General features: G+C 48.7%; 2 protein-coding genes across 2 annotated transcripts in view; one reads left to right on the top strand and one right to left on the bottom strand.

Annotated features, from left to right (window-relative positions):
- Positions 1–20363, top strand: part of LOC135235065 (signal peptide, CUB and EGF-like domain-containing protein 3) — a gene marked incomplete at its 3' end in the record, with an annotated part of 90552 nt that extends 70189 nt beyond the window's left edge. Inside the window, exons 9-16 of the mRNA XM_064300263.1 lie at positions 3188–3310; positions 12451–12567; positions 15511–15633; positions 15978–16094; positions 16370–16465; positions 18017–18133; positions 18686–18847; positions 20104–20363. Of these exons, the coding sequence (XP_064156333.1) occupies positions 3188–3310; positions 12451–12567; positions 15511–15633; positions 15978–16094; positions 16370–16465; positions 18017–18133; positions 18686–18847; positions 20104–20363 (1115 nt within the window). The remainder of the gene's footprint in view (positions 1–3187; positions 3311–12450; positions 12568–15510; positions 15634–15977; positions 16095–16369; positions 16466–18016; positions 18134–18685; positions 18848–20103) is intronic.
- Positions 20364–20372: 9 nt separating this feature from the next.
- Positions 20373–20405, bottom strand: part of LOC135235066 (major histocompatibility complex class I-related gene protein-like) — a 6045-nt gene continuing 6012 nt past the window's right edge. Inside the window, exon 5 of the mRNA XM_064300264.1 lies at positions 20373–20392. Within this exon, the coding sequence (XP_064156334.1) occupies positions 20373–20392 (20 nt within the window). The remainder of the gene's footprint in view (positions 20393–20405) is intronic.

Below are 20405 nucleotides of genomic sequence, written 5' to 3' on the forward strand. Positions count from 1 at the left end.
GCCTTCTGCGCCACGCCCATCGTGGCTACAGGGCGTGTGGCTCCGACAGCTTCTAATCAGAGAGGCAATTTGGGCTCACTGAGGTGTGCCAAACTCGCAGCCCTCAGCCATTGTGTCCATTCCTACAGTATGATGGCATGCTCGCCCTGGGTCCCCCTTTCATCTAGTCCTGCTCTGTCACCTCCCTGACAGATGGACGGCGTGCAGGGACTGAGAGAGAGAAAGAGAGAGAAAGAGGAAGGGGAGAAAGGAGGAGGGAAAGGGAAAGAATGTGTTGTTTCAGATTATTAACCCTTTATGGTGTAAGATCACAATTATGTGATTAAAATGTTCTTAACTGAACATTCTAATGCTGATGTAACAATGGCAACTACTGGTAACTGACAGCAGTGGTTCTAGAACACTAACAGGATTCTGAAAGAAAATGAAAAGAAACCTACTCTTCAAGGGCTTAAAATATCTCTAAAATAACAAGTTCTCTCTTTTGCTCTCATCAAATGCATTTAAAATTATACTGGCATCAAAAAATGGTGTCACAAAAAATGTTTTCAGGCAAGATTTTTTTTCTTTTTATAGCCTTTTTCACGGGTGATGAAGACCCGCTGAATTTGTGTGCAGAAAGAGGAATAAATTGGCGATTTACCTAAGTACCTAATTACATTGAGTTTTTTTTTTTTTTGAGAGTGTGGGAAGAAAATGGTGAGGAACGCAGATGGGGGGTGGAGGGAAAAGGAGGAGAGAGAGAGAGAGAGAGAGAGAGTTACTGCGGGAGGAAGCGTTGGGCTGCTGAGTCGCGGTGGCAGGGCTGGGAGACCGGCTTCCCCTCGAGCGCTCACAACGTTACGCTAACAACAATGATAAAAGAACATTGGGTTTTATTAGTTCTGTTTGAACGGAAACAAAGGAAAACAACTTCAGACAGCGCTAGCATGAGAACGCAGGGACCCGCCGAGGGCGGTCGAGCTCTGGTAGGTGGGTGGGTGTGCCGAGAGGAACGTATTATATTATTAAATATTTGATGCGTTCATTTTAAACAGATGATGCACCCCCTCGAGACCAATGCCTCATTTACATTGGTGATTCAAGCTTAATCACAAACATGGCCAAATCTGCTATGAACATAATCTGATCAAAGCCTCAAATGGATGATATATTGATTGGCTAATGCTGATAAAAGAGAAGGAAAACAAAAAGAGTCAGAGAGAGAGAGAGAGAGCCCAATTGTGTATTTCCGTACGGGAGGGGTATTTACACAATGAAGGGCCTGGAGTGGTGAGGTTTAAGCCTAGCTCATCTGATTATTTTGAGAAGCGCTCTCGGCTGCTCCGCCTCCGTCTGGAATCGTTTCGTCTCCCTGCCCCTCCGAGTGCCAGGCTGTGGGCGGGCACCTCGGAACCTTCCGGTCGGCCGCTTTGCCCACCGGCGCCACGGAGCCCGCTTTGATCGGCGGGTCTGTGGATCTGCTTTCATCCGCCCGCGTGCGCCGGCCCCCGTCCCGCTCTCCGGCCCCTCTCAGTGCTGCCCCCTGGCCCCTCTCAGTGCTGCTGAATTACTCAGAGGTTTCCTTCCCTTCCCTGGCACAGCAACAGGGCAGACAGACCCCCTATGGTGCAGCGCAGTGCCTTATATCTACTGTAAACCCTGATTCAGCTGTGTCTCATGTCTAAGCCCTGATTCAGCTGTATCTCATGTCTAAGCCCTGATTCAGCTGTATCTCATGTCTAAGCCCTGATTCAGCTGTATCTCATGTCTAAGCCCTGATTCAGCTGTATCTCATGTCTAAGCCCTGATTCAGCTGTATCTCATGTCTAGCCCTGATTCAGCTGTATCTCATGTCTAAGCCCTGATTCAGCTGTATCTCATGTCTAAGCCCTGATTCAGCTGTATCTCATGTCTAAGCCCTGATTCAGCTGTATCTCATGTCTAAGCCCTGATTCAGCTGTGTCTCGTATCTTAGCCCTGATTCAGCTACACTGTGTATATATCTTACCTGAGACCTGATTCAGCTATGCCTAACATCTAAGCCCTGGTTATCTACGGGCTTGATTAACCGTATCAGATGTGCTTGAGGTGAAGCACGTCAATACCAGGATCCGGCTGGGGGTCCCTGAGGCGAGGTTTGGAACCACTGGACTAAAACATGGTGCTCAATAATCAATAAGGAGCGATGCATGGGGGTAGTAGCAAAAGCACTTAATTTCCACGTGTTCTTACCTAGTTTTCAGGCTGGGCTGCATGTAATCAACTGCAAATAGCATCACATACTCTCACAGAAAATAGGTAAAAAAATAAAATACTGACATTCAGGAGGCTGAAATTTGCCGGGCTCTATTAGCCGCTGACATATCGGACTGTACAAAGGGGCTGCTGACCTCACACTCTGCTGGATCGGCTCCAAGGTCAGGGAGACCTACAGCGAGCTCGTTCAGATGAAAACTCGCAGGGCTGCTCTGGGCCGCGCTGCACTTTGTAAGTGGTGAGTGAGCTCTCGGCATTAAACGCTCTCCCCACTCATTAAAACCCCGCCTGTTATCGATCCTGGCCCGCAAGAGGACCTTCTTCTGCACTCTCTGCACCTCATTACACCTATAGCCCTATCCCCCAGCTCAACCAGTAATAAAATATCTCTGCTTTAACACTTTTCAGCAGATATTTTATGTGAAATACCTGCATTGCAAAATGTAACTGTATATAAGCAACTATATATATATATTTTTGATGTATATATTTATTATTTATTAGAAATGCATGTAGACCCTTCCTTTGGTCATTATTTATTTGGGGAGGTGCCCTTGCTCTTTCGGGAATGGACTTCATTATGAATGGGGCCCATCTTGCACACGGGATGTGCTGAGTCATTATTCCGGAGGATCGGGGCACAGCAGTTATTTATCCCCTCGGTGGAACCATTAGCAGTCTTCATCTCCAGAACCAGCCGCGCTCTCTGCCTGCAAATAATACCCTGGCCTGGCCACGAGCCCACCAAACCCCTGCAGGACAAACTGAACTGTGACAAAAAACCCTGCAATCTGTCTGTCTGTCTGTCTGTCTGTGTGTCTGTCTGTTTCTTTCTGTCCATCTCGCTTCCTCTCTCTCTCCCTCTTTCTGTCTCTCTGTAAATGAATGTGTGCATTGCCTGCTAATGGCAGAACCCGTCACTGTGTGACCCCGCCCCCTTCTCCTGCAGACATCGACGAGTGTCGCCTGAACAACGGGGGGTGTGACCATGTGTGCCGGAACACGGTGGGCAGCTTCGAGTGCAGCTGCAAGAAGGGCTACAAGCTGTTGACCAATGAGAGGACCTGCCAAGGTAAGGCCACACCCCCTCCTGCATCTCAAAAATGAAATATTTTGATTGGTTCACTCAGCCAGTTTCAGCCATTTTGTGCGTTGTAAACTTGAGTAGATAGTTTGAAGATTACTTTGCCTGAGCTCCTGACTGAATTCCTGCTGCTTTTTCACTGAAACTTTTGGTACTCCCCCAAAAAGTTTAGCCATCACGTAATAAAAAAAAAACTTTCTTTTGCTCTAAGTTCAAATCGTGGGTTTGGGATTTTTTTTCTATTTGTTCTTCTCATAAGTAGAAATACAAGCACTACCACTGTTCCCCCAGCCAGTTAGAAAAAACAGTATTGTCCCTTCCAACTAAGAACTCTTCATTGTAATGTTCATGCCAGTTTAGTGTAAGTGCTTGGTAATCCTTTTTCCCATAAAGTGTCCGGAGCATCTGTTCTCTCCTCTTTCTTCCACTGAGGCAGACTTGGAGGTTTCTTTGATTGTTGAAACAGGCAATAAAATGATTATGAGAATCAACACGTGTTTGTCTTTAGCGTTTTATAGAGAGAATGGCTGTGTTTACATGTACATCAATACCCCAATTATTGGGAGTAAACAATTTATGCCAGCATTTACTGTAGAATATTGCATACCCGTGGATGTGTACTCCGATAGCCCTGATTTACATTATTCTTTCCATTATCGACATACGCTCAACGGAAACGATGTACACGCCAGCTATGCTTGTTTTCATCTTTGACTTCCGTCTGACATGCACAGTTTCACAAAGCTGAAAGACGTCTACATGATGCACCAAAAATCAAAAGACTGGGCAGAAATCCAGGTGTCTTAATTAGGTTTTGAATACACCGATTGTGACCAATACGCCCATAAAGGCAGTCAGTTAAAGGTGCTTACACAACCAGTTCAGTAATCAGATTATTGCCGTGATCGGAGTAAGAAGGGGGCATTAGTGTGCATGTGAACGCGCTGAGGGACCATAATGGTGCCGCCGCTGTAGTGCCCTCGCTGCCGGTCCCCTGGCTGAGCGGTGCAAACCAGGCCTCTCTGCTCTGTTTGTTTCTCTGATTCGGTGGTAGCCCTCGCCCGGCAGGGGTTCTGGGGAGCCGGCCGCAGAACAAACACGGCTCGCCGTCGCCCGTTACGGGCACGGGAAATTAGAAAGGCTAACACATCCCTCTGCCCCTGGCACGAGCAAACCCCTGGAAACCTCCGGTCTGGAAGAGAGCGCAAACCCTGCTGCTGAGAGAGAGACATGGCACCGTGAGAGGCTGGTGAGAAAGATCAAGACTCCTGAGAGTAGCTAGCTTCATATTTATTTTATTTATTGAGGTTGGTTGGTAATGCTCTTATGATGCTTCATATTTGCCGTGGAAGAGCAGTTCATCACAGAATTGTAGGCCCTCTCTCCCCTTCTCACGTGCGTACATGTGTGTCATGGTGCTGAGGATGCTGGCGGAGTGTCCTTAATGCAGTGCAGAAACCGACTAATTCAGATATGGCCTCATGGCAAAACCTCAAAGGATAAAGCTTTACTAATGCTGACAAGTGGTGACAGATGGTTTACACAAAGACATAACTTCAATTAGGAAGTGTGAACAACCATAATCTGTTCATTATCAATGGCAATAAACATATTGCAATAATAAGAAAAGAAGTACAGTATGTTGTAGATTCGCTATTCTATTTGGAGAGCTGGTCAACAAAATGAATCTCCTGCAGGGCAAAGCTTTATTTAGTCAGCACCCAGAATAAGCCCAAACCCTCCCCCCCCCCCCACCCACTCACCCATGGTTCCCACCCCACTGTTTCTCATGGCAGTACAGAGTGAACACCCTGTAATAAAAATGAATTTTCTGTTTGATTGCTTTAGCTTCCCTCAGCTGGTGATTTTCCTCAGATTGCTCACCGAAATTGTGCGTTGTGTCATCAGAATAATTTGAAATAATGCTTTTTTACTTTTGGGTGTGCTTGTTTTTGCCGGCTGGCTGTTATTCTTTTCAGATGAAAGGCTTTTCACCTGTTCTCCGGAATGGGGTGCTATTAGGGAAAGGGATGGTGATGCTCCCGCTTCGAGCGCGTGATGAAGCTACGCACTTAAAGCTCGCTTCGAACCGGTGCGCCGGAAAACACGGATGCTTTACGGACTGCGTTCTGGATTCGTTTGCGCTGCTCGCTCGCCTGGGAGGGATTCGTTTGCGCTGCTCGCTCGCCTGGGAGGGATTCGTTTGCGCTGCTCGCTCGCCTGGGAGGGATTCGTTTGCGCTGCTCGCTCGCCTGGGAGGGATTCGTTTTCAAAGCCCGGCTTCCAGGGTGTGTGAAAATAGCGTGCCGCGCGGTCAGCACTTTCTCAGGATCAGGTGATCAGTGTGGGAGAGCCGGCGGTGGGGAGGGCGGCGGCCCGGTTCTCCTATCTGAGACTCAGCTCAATGGACCCTGGTCAGCTATTGTTGTTGAGGAAGCAGAGCTGCAAAAGGCCATCGAAGCCGCTCTTATCTACGTGTCTCAGCGCACAGGATGACCTCACGCAATCTGCTCGGCTGTCGTCATGGCATTGTGTGAATCACCCTGAACGTAAACGGTCACCTTGTTTTGAATACGAGTCGAAGTACGCCCAGTGTTCTCTCAGTCATATCACAGTCCGCGCCAGTAGAAGGAGAAGAAACCGCTATCAAGCGACTCCACTTTACTTTCATCTTCCACGGTTGGGATTTAATATCACAGTAGGGTAGAGGTTGACTAATTGGCATCTTTTTATCTGTTAAGTGATGAAACTCATTTGAATTCAAGCTGATGGGTATTATATTTGGTTTTAATCGCCCTGTGTTTTAACTGCGAAGGTCAGCTGAGACTGCGTTCTGCTTTGTGTGAGGAGAACCCGCAGAGACGACGCGCAGAGAGGGGTCCGTGCGGCTGATGAGCGCGGTGCTGAGGAGCAGATGAAAGAGGAGACGTGGTGGTGAAGCAGTGGGGCGGGGCAGCTTAAGAACCCGACGCCCTTTCGCCGAATGCGAGCGTGCTCAGAAGGGGCTGCGATGTGTAAACTTGACTCCACGCTTATCTGCGATTTAAGTCACCGTGTTTCCTCACTGTCAGCGGCCCCCGGGCCCGTCAATCAAGATGGGACTTGTCCCGCCCGTGCGAGCCACGGAAGAATTCCTTCACCACCCCCCAGCCCCCTCCACACCCCCCCACCTAATCCCCTCAACCTGCCTCCCCATGGGGGCTCAGTGGGACTGTGTTAATCAGATAGACTCATCTCTCCGGTAAAGCCCTTCTCTTCTTCCCCGCTCTGTAAACAGCTGCTCTGTTGTTCATTTTTCACTCTTTGTTTCAACATTTAATTGCTTGCAGCGATGTTTTGGGGTTTTTTTTTTACGGAAGTGGCGAATGAGGTTTAGTGGGGTTAGACTTCAAGAGGTTAAAAATAAGACAGCTGCGTTGGTCGACATCTCAGAACCGGCTCTGTAGGAAAGGGGAGGCCTTGAGTTTTTCGGGTCAATCTTTCACTGCAAATGGGCAGGGGAGAGAGAGAGGGAAAGAGAGAGTGAGTGAGGAAGGGAGGGAGAGAGAGAGAAAGAGAGAGCGAGTGAGAAAGGGAGTGAGAGAGAGGCACCCTGCGTTCTATAAATAATATACTCGACGGAATCTGAGATGTACCGATTTCTGCGGAGGGGAGACAAAGGTTCCTCTGTGCGTTAGGGAGGGCAGCTACGGCTCCCCGTCCCGCTCCTGATGGCTGCCCCCATGGCTGCCCCCATGGCGTCCTGCACGTACGCTGGGCTGTAGTCTCGCCACCCCCGGCATACCTCACCTCACCTGCCTGGTAAACAGATACGTGGAGCTCATGGGCCTCCTAGTACATCCCCACATCCCTGCACATACCGCCCCCCCCCCCCCCGCCCCCTCCCCCAGACCCTGCCGTGCCCACTGAATGTCACTGTAGATAATTTCATCCCATGCTCCAACAGTGTGTCCCAGGGATACTGAATTATTCAGACAATCACTGCCAAGAATGTCAGGGTGGAGGCTGCCAACATGCGCGGTTGTGGATCTTGATTTCCCGAGACAGGAGTGGGAGGGCGTTATCTTAATATTTATGCAGAGGAGCGGGTGGCCCTCCCATAGTTCCATGCGTGACACCAGCACCAGCTCGATACTTGGTATCTCGCCCTCCACACCCTCTTTTTCCATTGGCTTTTGACACGCCTCATACCTCTGGTGCCCACAGTTTCCCTCTTCATAATCAGGAGTGTTCTCTCTTCCGAAGAGCTCCCACCATTCCCCAATGGCATTTTCTCATCTCAATGCCCTGCATTCAATCCACTCTTGTCCTAAACTTTGTCTTATAATTAAATGTACTGTAAATGTTTTCTCTGCAAACAGTTTGGCCAGTTCAGCGATCTCCTAAATGAAGTCCGACTGTCTGACTGAATCTCTGCAGAGAAAACCTGAAACAAACACTTGAGTGTATTTGCAGTCTGTTGATTGACTGTAGGCCAGTGTCTCCGCTACCTGCGAGCGAGCGCGGCCATGGTGTTGCTCGAGTGCAGTGAGGGCTTCCGTTTCCCAGCAGGCCGCTCTCCGCGTGCGTGTGAACGGCCGTGAGCGAGCGGCGGGCTGCTGGGACCTCTGCCATCCGCCACTCTATGATCCGCCGCTCAACCTGCGGTTAACGGGGCGTGGTAACTTTGCAGCTCTTACCACACGTGCGAGTGACGCGCGTGAGGTAGGAGGGGTGCGGTTGAGCTAGGGTTTCTGAAACTTTAACATGAAGAGAGCATGATGTACCTGATGAACCTATGAAGCGTTTTAAGTTCAAAACAGCTTAAATAAGTTGTAAAGAATTCACCACCATGAGTCAAGTACTTGTTAGAAGCTTACCAGTCTCTGATTGGCTATTCCCATCTAATCAACCCATAAACCTGCAGTGATGTGTTTGGGTATAGAAAGTTGCCATCGGCATGTAGCATCATTTCACTGATTAAGGCAGTAGCCCGAAACATTAGAATTTTTAGCCTCTTCTTTACTGAAAAACGTTCAGTTCAGATAATGTTTAGCAGTTAAAACTAAGCACTCAAAACAGTTGATCTCCTGTGAACGAAAGCACATAGGCGTGAGCAGGTGGGTGTCGAGATTCACGCACGCTCTCGTATTCACATTATAAAATGACTTTTACGAGCGTGTGACGCTCATTAAGCGTAGCATTGTGCCCCAGAGGAGAGGGTCTGAAAAGCAAAGGAGCTTCCAGGCTCCGGAGACCAGGTGCCCCTCGTGCAGAGCCTGGTGGAGCGGATCACGGCACGGCCATGCAGCCCTTACGCAACGGCGCCTCCCGAGCCCTATCAAAGGGTCTGTGTGCCGCCATCTCCGCAAACCGCCAGAGCTCATTTGCCTGGACGCCGAGGGTGGAGGGGAGGGGAAGGGAGGGGAGGGGGGGGGGGTTTCAAAAATGTGTGTTTGCTGTTCGGGCAGCCGGGCGATAATGAGCAGGGAACCAGCGTGCTGACATGTGGAACACATGTCTAGATGCGCCGTGCAGCGAGACCGCAAATGTCTGCTGAAGCCCCCTTTATCTCACACCGTCTTCAGCAGCACAAAGCGGGGGGGTGAGGAGCGAGGGGGAGGGCGAGGGGGCGGGGGCGGGGGGGGGGGGGGGCTCCTTTTAAAGCCTCCGCTGTGTAATTTGGTAATTTATGCCGCGTTCAATCTACAGTGTACTTGGCAAGGGAATATGGATGTTTGCCTCTTATGAAACATTGGCATGTATAAATTATTGTGTAAGGACACAGGACTGCATTTTTAATGCGCCATCTTTCATCACGAGAAGGAGAACTTTAAAGACACAAAATCAGCTTTAGTTTTGTACGTCCATTTCATTTAGCTGGTGCCTTCATCTTCCGTGACTTGCTATGCATGTGATATTGCAATAACAGATGCAGTCTGTTTTAAAAATGGACAAGAAAATTACACTTGAACAATGCTGTCAAACATAAATATGTTAAAATAGTAATTACTGTAATTACTATAAATCTTTTTTTTTTAAACGTATAATAGTTGAAACATTTAAAAAAACATCAAGGAATTGTTGGGCTAATGGGCTTATTGGAAAGACACCAGAGCAAAGCGAAATGAAGACCGTAAGAGGGCGGACAGAGCAGAGAAGAGCACTGCAGGTAGGGGACACGGAGTAAAGGAGTGAGCATCTGCACAGGCTCTCCCTCCTGCTGCTGGGGGCAGGGGGGGCAGAAAGAGTAAAGAAGCAAAGATTGAAACCGACAAGCAGGGGAACAGTAAGTGCACAGTGCCAGGGGAGGGGAGGGCGAGAGGAAGAAATGACAGAGCGAAGATGTAGGAGGAGGAGGAGGAGAAGTCAGGTGACCATGTGCAGCATAGTTGCCGGGGGGAGGGGGGGTTCCATGCGAAGGCGTGCAGAAAAAAATTGCAGTGGAGAGAGATCATACCCAAAGAGGAACATGAGGGAGAGAGAGAGAGAAAGACAGAACAGAGCACACCGAGCAGCAGAATTCTGTGCTGCTTCAAAGGAATATAGATCATAAGAACAAAGGCTAGCCGAGAACAGTAGTGATCAAAGTGAGTAAAGCCAGCTTAAAAAATGCCATATTATTGTTCAGAGTGAAACATGCAACTAAAAAGATAAATAGGAAGCAGACACACATTTATAAAAGAGGGGTGAGGAAAAATGGAAAATGAAGGGTCCAAAGTGACATAGTTTCTTGCAGAAATGGAAGACGAGAGAGGGATGGACTCCAGAGAGACAGCGACAGAGGTCAACAGAGGGGGCACGGAGGAGTGAAAAGAAATAACAGGTCAAATTTCATGGGGTTACGTTTAAGGTGGTGGGAACACGTCCAGGAAGAGACATGCTGAAATCTGAGAGGAAACCTGAGAAACAAAGCAGGGTAAAAATAAAAGAGCCGGGATTAACAGCATCATCACTGCTTAGAAATGACTGGAGGAACCATGGGAAGCAGGGAGAGGACCCAGTGAGCAAGTATTGAGAGAAAACAGGAGGGGGCCCGTAAGAGACACATGGGGCACCCCTGTGGAGAGAGGGCATGGAGCGGAGAAGGTGGATTGCGTGGGAGAGCTGACGTAATTGTGCCGATGTAGGAAGATTCTTGCCTCTGTTTGCCTGCTCCCTGTAATGAAAGCCTTTAAACTCCCCCTCATCCCCAGTCCCAAAAATCTTTGAACATCTCCTTTCATTTTCACCTCAAGCAATGAAGACATCCTGTCTACTCTTTGAAAACTGATAGCTTACTAAGCTTTTAATCTTCGGCAATTGCTGCTTAACTGTTTGGAACTGTGTTTACAGGAATCTGCCAAGTTGGAATCTCTTTAAATCATCCAAAATAAAATGTAAAATGTGTGTGTGTGTGTGTGTGTGTGTGTGTATATATGTGTGTGTCTACATTGAGGAACACTATCTTGTTCTTTGTTGGCTGAAATGGTTCAATCTGGGAGCAGACATACCATAGAGGATTTCATAATGCACTTAAGAGTTCCCCTATGTAGACAAGCCAAAGGACCCTTTTTTTCTGAGAGTACATGTCTGGGACTTTACTCCATTTGGATTGGTGCCGGCGGGTGTGGAGTTGCATATCCACAACAGTGAAAAAAAATCTTCAGCAATCCATTATTTTCTTGCGACTATAAACAATTCATGTCCCATTGTACCATTTTCTATAACGTAATTTTATACAACCGAAATCATTAGTACATCTGGTGCAGATGGTGACAAATTACCCGTTCGATGAAGGTGGTGAAAAGTCTATGAAACCATGTCAGCACATCTCTACAGGCGCAATGGGGCAGTGAAGACTGCAGAGGCTTCAGGGTGTGCTCTTTGTGTATGAAATGGAGTATTTGAGGTTGACAGAAAGGACAAACCCAACATCCAAAGCAGTGGCATATGAGCTTTTTTAAGGCAATGAACCCATTACCTGAACGCATTACCCCACCCCGCCTGCTGAGTTTGAGCATTGTTCTTCCCAATGGCGGTTAGGGGCCCAGAGGCTGAGACAGATATCAGCTCACATGACGGGAGAGAGCTATTACGGCTATTTGCGCCCATCTAGCAGGAGGCCTGATGGGAACGCAGGGTCCGTCTGCGCGCTGTTTCAATTCTTTGATGTGGCAGCGGAGAGGGTCACTTTGCAAAGTGGAAAGAAGTTTAAAGTGGGAGGTGCTAGGCTCGGTGGACGGACGGATCTGTGACCCGGACCGGTTTCACATTCCACAACATTCCTAGATAAGAGAGACTGTTTTCCCGGCAGATGATTTCCATATGGTTCTGGGAAAAAGGAAAATGGGGGGGGGGGCGGGGAGGAGGAACCAGAAAATGTTAATATGTAAATATGAAACTCTGGGAGAGTTCTTTAAGAGAGATAAGGGTGGGTTTTTTACGTGACTGGACTGGAGAGCACAATGATGGCGATGGGATGGATTGGGAATATGAGAAGCCTGTTATCGAGCAGGATGGGCCCTTGGCATTCGCACGCTCGCTACGCCGCTAATTAGCGGGCTCTGGGCCAGCCCCTCTGTCAGGTTCAGTGCTGCCTGTTAGACCTGCGCTTTTCTGGGTCAGAATTGCAAGAGGCCCTATGGGCTTTGACATCAAAGCTGGTTAGCCCCCACTCCCCTTAACTGGGGCTCTGTTGCTACATTATGTCTCCTTCCACGTGCCTCAGCCTGACAATCCTAGGTCTTCCAACACTCTTATAATGACTTCATTATTCCACTGTAATGAAGCTATTATAATACCTGCTGGGGAGAATAGGATAATCTTGGGCCTTAAGTGGGACCAGAGGAAGCACAATGACCTTCACCTGAATGGACAGGTGACACGTATCCCCACTGGCCTGGCCCACGTATCCCCACTGTTAAGTGATTTCTCTCTCTTTCTCTCTCTCTCTCTCTCTCTTCCTGTATCTGTCTCTCTCTCTCTCTCTCTCTCTCTCTCTCTCTCTTCCTGTATCTGTCTCTCTCTCTATCTCCCTCTCTCTCTCTTTTCCTGTATCTGTCTCTCTCTCTATCTCCCTCTCTCTCTCTCTTTCTCTCTCTCGCTCCCTATCTCTCTGTCTCTCTCTCTCTCTCTCTCTCTCCTTCTCCCTCTCTCTCTATCTGCAGATATTGACGAGTGCTCCTTTGACCGAGCCTGTGACCACTCTTGCGTCAACTCCCCCGGCAGCTTCCAGTGTTTCTGCCACAAGGGATATGTCCTGTATGGCCTGGCACACTGTGGAGGTGAGTGGTCAGACTGAGCGTGTGCACACGGGAATGTGGGTGAGAGCGTGTGTATGCTCACATGCACGTACATATGTCAGTACCCATGTGTGTGATTGTGTATGTCTGAGATGGCAATGCGTAGTGCACAGGCGTACCCAAGTGTGGTGTGGTGCTGTGTATGGCGTGGAGCGGTATGCATGTTATCTATATGTCAGTACCATGATGTGTAAGCATGTGAGTGAGGGCGTGCATGCGTGCACATGCACGTAGCTATGTCTGTACGAATGAATGTGTGGATACGTGTATGTGGATGAGAGCGTGTGTATGCGCACATGCATGTGTATGTCAGTGAGAGTGTGTGTGTGCATGTGTATGTGCGTGAGAGTGTGTGTGTGCATGTGTATGTGCGTGAGAGTGTGTGTGTGCATGTGTATGTCAGTGAGAGTGTGTGTGTGCATGTGTATGTGCGTGAGAGCGTGTGCTCGTGTGTATGTGCGTGAGAGTGTGTGTGTGCATGTGTATGTGCGTGAGAGCGTGTGTGTGCATGTGTATGTGCGTGAGAGCGTGTGTGTGCATGTGTATGTGCGTGAGAGCGTGTGTGTGCATGTGTATGTGCGTGAGAGCGTGTGTGTGCATGTGTATGTGCGTGAGGCGTGTGTGTGCATGTGATGTGCGTGAGAGCGTGTGTGTGCATGTGTGTCGTGAGAGCGTGTGTGTGCATGTGTATGTGCGTGAGAGGTGTGTGCATGTGATGTGCGTGAGCTGTGTGTGCGATTGCGTGAGAGGTGGCAGTTGTGCGAAGCGTGTGTGCATGTGTATGTGCGTGAGAGCGTGTGTGTGCATGTGTATGTGCGTGAGAGCGTGTGTGTGCATGTGTATGTGCGTGAGAGTGTGTGTGCTATGAGCGTGTGTGCAGTGTAGTGCGAGAGAGTGTGTCTCAGGTAGTCAGTCCACGAGCTGGTAAGGGAGAGCCGGAAGGGGAGCGGAGCAGGGCCGGCCTGGCCTGCCATTGCTGAGAGCCCCCCGGTGATGGATGACCCCCCTCCCCTCCCCTCCATGGCTCGTCTGCGCCCGTCGGAACTCTTAGATAACCGTCAGATTTATGGAGCCCCCCTCGCACTCTCTCACAGGAGTGGACTCTCGCTTTATTTTCCCCGCGCAGCTTATCAGCTGAAAAATGGCCGCTCGTGCTCCGGGGACGTTGCTCTGCCCAAACAATGGACTCACCCCACATGACCTCAATTAGACCAGCGGGCCACGGCTCCAGAGTGCCCGGCCCTCCGCACACAGCGCTGGAATGTGTTGACTGGGGGGCCTCTTCCCCCAAGCCTTCAGCTACCTGCCCTGGACAGGTGTCACGTAGTTTGCGCATCCCTGCTACACGTTCAGTCTGAGTAGTTACTGTACAGTCCCCCAAAAACAAACAGCAATACCCTTCAAAGAAGCTGAGCTGGAAATGCTTTGTTTTATTTGTGCCGTTCTTCACGGACAAGTTCTCAATGTTCCTGTGTACACAACTATCTTTATTACTCTACACAAATACAAAATTCATACTTTTAAACCAACATACAACCATCCTTAGAGTCCTACACAAATATTAAAACCCATGCCTGGTTAAAAAAAAATCACTTCCCAAGATGGTGATGGTTAGTTAGTTAACTACCAACATATTGTCAGGGATGGATTTGCTGTGACTGGAATTAGAGTATTCTGATCACTTTTGTATGCTGCAGAAACCGATTCAGCTTTCATTCATCTGCCTGGCCTACTTTTTGGGCAGCCAGCTTGGCCTAGCTGTCCGAGGTCTGCGCTGAGGAATGCTTGCGCTGTCCTAGTAGTGACAGGTATTCACAACTTTTGAAAAGCAGACCCACCCCTGAGGAGAAGCAACACCCCTCATTTCTACTTTTTTCTCCTTTGAGCTGTAGGAATGCCCTTGGCAGGTACAAACCATCATGGAGGCGTGTGCTTGATACATGGGGTCAGCCTCAGCGTCAGTCCCTGCCACCCCCACCGCCCCCCCCCCCTTCCCCCCACTAATGTTCCCTGGTAAAAGATAAATATGCTGGCAGCTAGCAGCATAGGAAAGGGAGAGAGAGCGGGCGGGAGAAATTTAGACTCAAGAGGTTTAGGGTGCCCCAAATGCCAACCGAAGAAAGAAAATAAGAATAATAAAAGCATCGACGCATTAGCTGGCAGAGGAGCCGCTTAGCTCTCAGCGCGGCCTAAGCGGCACCTTTGTGCTTTGCTGCGTGTGATACGGAGCACGGGCCGCTCATTAGCAGGGCTAAAGCGGCACAGACCGAGCGTGCCAGCGTGCCAGCGTGCCAGCGTGCCAGCGTGCGTCTGAGCTCCCGCCTGGAACCAGGAAGCCAGTATTTTCTGTCGGCAGGCGTGTCATCAATCAGCGGGAACGCCGCGGTGGCTTGACTCCGAGGGCGCGGCCCGGGGCGCCTGCTGTGACTCAGTCGTTCCCGTTCGGTCGCCCCTCACAGCTCCGTCTGCTCAGAGCGCGGTTCAGCGGCTCGTCGTCGTTTGGAACGTGACCGTAATTTACTCAGTTCTGTAAGCCGTGGGGCCCTCCCATCTTAGGCCCAGGGGAAATGCACAGTGGTGATACAATGAGACTTCAGATAAACAGTTGGGCCAAATTACCTACAACACACATTGATCTCATTGTGAAGTTTTGGCTATTTAGTGCATCAAATGAACGTGCCTCCATGAAACACAATTCATTCAACCACCTGCCTTTTGCCTTATCTCTGTGCTTTTATTGTGTCTTCAAACTTATAGGTAATCACAGACAATGTTTATTCTAAAGGACCAGGGAGCATTTTGCATACGTACTGTTTTTCCTGGTTACTCCTCCACAAAAGTTTTTGCCTTTTCAGGTGCGTGCTTGGAAAAATTCAAATTTTTGGAATCAGCATTTTTAAAAATAATAATTCTCTCCTTGTACAGATATTGATGAGTGCAGTATTAACCGTGGGGGTTGTAAGTTTGGCTGTATCAACACGCTGGGTAGCTACGATTGTACCTGTCCACCTGGATACAAACTCCACTGGAACAGAAAGGACTGTGTCGGTATGTGAACAACACTGACATCTAGTGGTCAGAATAGAGAATCTCAGCATTGTGGCACATCACCTATGCACCTATCATTCTAACATTGAACATTCTAATTAACTCATATTCTTCTAGTATCTGGATTATAGCGTACTAACTAAATTATTCATTATTAAATAAATTAATAAACTTTGTTTATTTAACGACAGACATATGGGTTATATGACAAAGACTTGTTTGTATTGTTTTCTGCAGTCGAACATAACGGCTGATAAATTCACACAGTGACTGTATTTCTCTGTAATTTCATTTGTAATCAACTGTGTCCTGTGTGTATGTATGTGTGTGTGCGTGTGATGCAGAGCTGGTGAAATGTGTCTCCAGTTTAGTATCTCCCAAGGCAACACTGACCTGTAGCAAAAATGGAAAAAGAGAGAGCTGCTCTCTCACTTGCGCGTCCAAAGCTCACTATCTGGCAGGTAAGTGGGTAAAAGAACCCACCTTCTCTATCCCCATCTATTTTTGCCCTACCCATACGTAGCCAGTTCATGTCAGTGGAAAACTTTGTCTCTGGCTTTGTGTACAGTTAGTCAATGAAAAGGGTATTTATATTAGAAGCACTAGATTTTAGTGCATCCACAAAAGCATCTCACATGTTGATGTGACTGTATTTCTTGAAAACAGACATCTTTTAGTGATATTGTAGCTTGTTGTGTAGAAGGTTAGAGCTGTGTTTGTATGTTTCCCATTGCAGAGTCTGATAACAGCTATACAGTGAGCTGTGGAATCCCAGTACTGCGAGGGAAAACACCTGCCAGACTCAACTCCAGCTACAGCCATAGCTGCATAGGTACCCCACTCTCTCTCTCTCTGACGCCCATACACAAACACTACAGCCATAGCTGCATAGGTACCCCACTCTCTCTCTCTCTGACGCCCATACACAAACTCTACAGCCATAGCTGCATAGGTACCTCTCTCTCTCTCTCTGACTCCCGTACACCAACACTACAGCCATAACTGCATAGGTACCCCACTCTCTCTCTCTCTGACGCCCATACACAAACACTACAGCCATAACTCCATAGGTTCCTCTCTCTCTCTCTGACTCCCATACACCAACACTACAGCCATAGCTGCATAGGTACCCCACTCTCTCTCTCTCTGACTCCCATACACCAACACTACAGCATAGCTGCATAGGTACCCATCTCTCTCTCTCTGACTCCCATACACCAACACTACAGCCATAGCTGCATAGGTACCTCTCTCTCTCTCTCTGACTCCCGTACACCAACACTACAGCAGTAACTGCATAGGTACCTCTCTCTCTCTCTGACTCCCATACACCAACACTACAGCCATAGCTGCATAGGTACCCCACTCTCTCTCTCTCTGACTCCCATACACCAACACTACAGCCATAGCTGCATAGGTACCCCACTCTCTCTCTCTGACTCCCATACACCAACACTACAGCAGTAACTGCATAGGTACCTCTCTCTCTCTCTGACTCCCGTACACCAACACTACAGCAGTAACTGCATAGGTACCTCTCTCTCTCTCTGACTCCCATACACCAACACTACAGCCATAGCTGCATAGGTACCTCTCTCTCTCTCACTCTCTCTGACCCTCATACACCCACACTACAGTCTAGAGCAGCATAGGTACCACTCTCTCTCTGACCTCATCTATATCTGCAGCATAGTACAGAGTTGTAGTCAGTTCCACTTCAGTTGAGTCCATTCAGGAAATTAAGAACATTAGAACATTATGAGAATTTTTTCAATTCAAAACCTGATTTTCACTTCACTTCTTGGCTTGACCAAACAGACATGGAACTGAACCCACCCCTACAGTAGTCATCATCTTATTTTGGTAGTCTGTACCCATCTGCAGTTGGAGAAAATTCACGCTACATCCACTGTATCATATTATTTCCTCCTTAGCACTCTTATCTGTGCTCAGCGGGTGAATATTCTTGAAATTTCAGAGTTGAACATCAGCTAATGTAAGCTATTTACACTGAGTTCAAATGGACATTGCACACACTTTCATTGCCGATAATATAAACTGAGCTGAGTTGTAAGGACCTTGCAGTGGAATGTATGTGCAGTATTTGATCTCTCGTTCTGTGGGCTGTTCAAGGGCAGTGTGTCTTGCCTTTCTGGAAATTCAGCAAATTCACATGCACTCCGTACATTAGGGGCTAGATATGCAGGTCGGCGCTACACTCCATACAGTGAAAATAAAATTGTTTGACTGAATATAAAAATTGAGTATGAACAGATGAATATATGGGATGTCCTGGTGGCATTATGGGATTGTATCAAGTCAAGCTGACTTTTTTTTGACAAATGAGATGATTCAATGCACACGACACCTGCTTTGTCTGTAGAGACTCTGGCCCCTCCAGTGAAGCAGACCACCTCCTTCAAGATCAAAGACGCAAAGTGCCACCTGCACCCCAAGCTGAAGGGCCGGGTGGACGAGGGGGGGCGCACGCTCGGGCCAGGTGAGGCGCTGCCCGGCCTGAGTGCCAGCTCTCTCTGTTACTGACGGACAGCAGTGATGATTTAGGCAGTGTGGTACCACCCTGTGCCCTCCTCATGGCAAACTGCTCAAGCTACACAGGTGTGTGCTTGCATATGATGAGGGAGACTCCTGGGAAAATGAAGTTGCCTGAAGAGATGTTGGTGGGTCAGAAGGGGGTACTCTTCCCTAAGAGAAATCCAGTGCCCCAGCACAGCAATGGGGGCACTGTACTGTGTAAGATGTAGTCATAAATGTTTGGGTGTTACCCCTGTCATCTTACAAATCTATCACCCAAATAATTTCCTACATCTGATTGGCTACTCAACCTCTTGCCTCCCCTGCCCACTTTGATTCCCCAGGTTGTGTTTTTATTTTATTTGACCTACCTAGAAAATTAAATAACAGATATGATTGACTGTCTAATTTAGCCTGGCATTCCTAGCCTTTAGCCTTTCCTAAATCTCCTGCCGTTGGTGCTCGCGCTCATTCTCGCCCTGCCCGTGTGGGCGTGGTTACCCTGCCCCCCCTGCAGGAGGCGGGCAGCCCTGCAGCAACTGCCTGGTCACCTTCGTCAACCTCAAGTGCGACTCCTCCAAGAAGACCAAAGGTCGGCGCGCCCGCAACCCGGCCAGCAAGGAGGTGACCCGCATCACGCTGGAGCTGGAGGCCGAGGTGAAGCCGGGGGACACCACAGGTGAGCCGGGCGGCCGGCCGGCCGTCTGTCTGTCTGTCTGTCTGTCCCTGAGGGGCTGGCCTCTGGATCAGCGCTTCTTAAACTATGGAGCGGGGTCAAAAATGGGTCCCAGAGTGAGTCTGCGGTTCGCTAAGCTAGGCTAGTACATGTATTTGATGGGTCCCTGAAAGGTACTAAATTTCTCATTTTGGTCCCCACAATACTAGTATTTTTAATTTGGATCCCGATATTAAAAAGTTTGAGAAGCGCTGCTCTAGAGCATATGCCCCATGTCCCCGTATTAAACATGAGTCTGCGTCTACGTGAGCTTGAGCCAGAACGCTGAATCACACTTTGCTTGAGCTGAACGCCGGGCGCTGCTGAGGCTGATCCGGCTGCCAGACTGGAGCAGTGGTAAATACATGTGGTGTCTCTCTTCATCTGAGACCGCAGCTCAGCGTAACAACAAAAGCCCCACTTTTTCTCTTGATGTCAGGGACAGCTTGTAGCTACTCAATTTCGATGTCCGCACAAGCTGTTTTTAATATCGCAACGAAAAACATATTATTCCCAGATGAGACGCTGCTGTCGTACCCTTGAGCGAGGTACTTCATATCCAGCTGTATAAATGGATACTTGGTAAAAATGCTAAACTGTGTTGCTTCTGAGAGCTTCTGCTAAATGCCAGTAATGTAATATAATTTGGTTCATATAATACTGAATTTGCGATGGGTGCAGTGATAAAATGAGGCGATGATGTACAGAACTACAAGACTCATACCTGTGCCTGCTTCCTAGTTGGAACACACACACACACACACGTACACACTCATGCTCACACACACACACTCACAGACGCACACGCGCACAAACACACACAATAAGTGTTTCTGTTGAGGCACTAAGTGAGATAACCCCATAGGGGGTTGAGAGGGAATCCACACTTAGCAGCTTATCCTTCACAGTCACTTTGAACGAAGCTTCAACATTCTGAGAGTCACTGAAGGTGGTGGGTGGCCATCTTCACCTTTTCACATCTGGATCCACCCACAGACAGTACATTAAATCTAGTGCAAGGAATAAGAAATAAGGTAGAATCATATCTAGCCATCCCAGTTCACTGGGAAATCTTGAGTTGTAGCATTGGGTTAATGCTGCTAGTGTATCACAGGAATGTTGCGAGCGTATGGTACCTGGTAGCTGGTTTCATACACACTTACCAACTGCTCCTCCCCCACCACCCCACCCCACTCCACCCACCCCACCCCACCCCACAGGAAGCTGCAACCTCAGCTGCCTGAGGCAGCGCATGGAGAAGCAGGTCAAGTTGTACATCAAGGCCCTGAAGAAGTCCATCAATCAGGAGCGGTTCCTGATCCGCGTGGCGGGGCTGGAGTACGAGGTGGCTCAGAAGCTGCCGCAGGCGGGCGACAGGCAGGAGAACTGCGGCCCGGGCCGGGAGAAGGACAGCGGCCGCTGTGGTAAGGGAGGCGCAGGCAGGAGCTGCCATTCACTCTGCTCGGAAGTTAGTTTCCTGTTTTTCTTACTAAGGGTTGAGGTTAACATCTGGGTCGGGTTT

The sequence above is a fragment of the Anguilla rostrata genome, chromosome 11 (genome assembly GCF_018555375.3).
Source record: "Anguilla rostrata isolate EN2019 chromosome 11, ASM1855537v3, whole genome shotgun sequence".
NCBI lineage: Eukaryota > Metazoa > Chordata > Actinopteri > Anguilliformes > Anguillidae > Anguilla > Anguilla rostrata.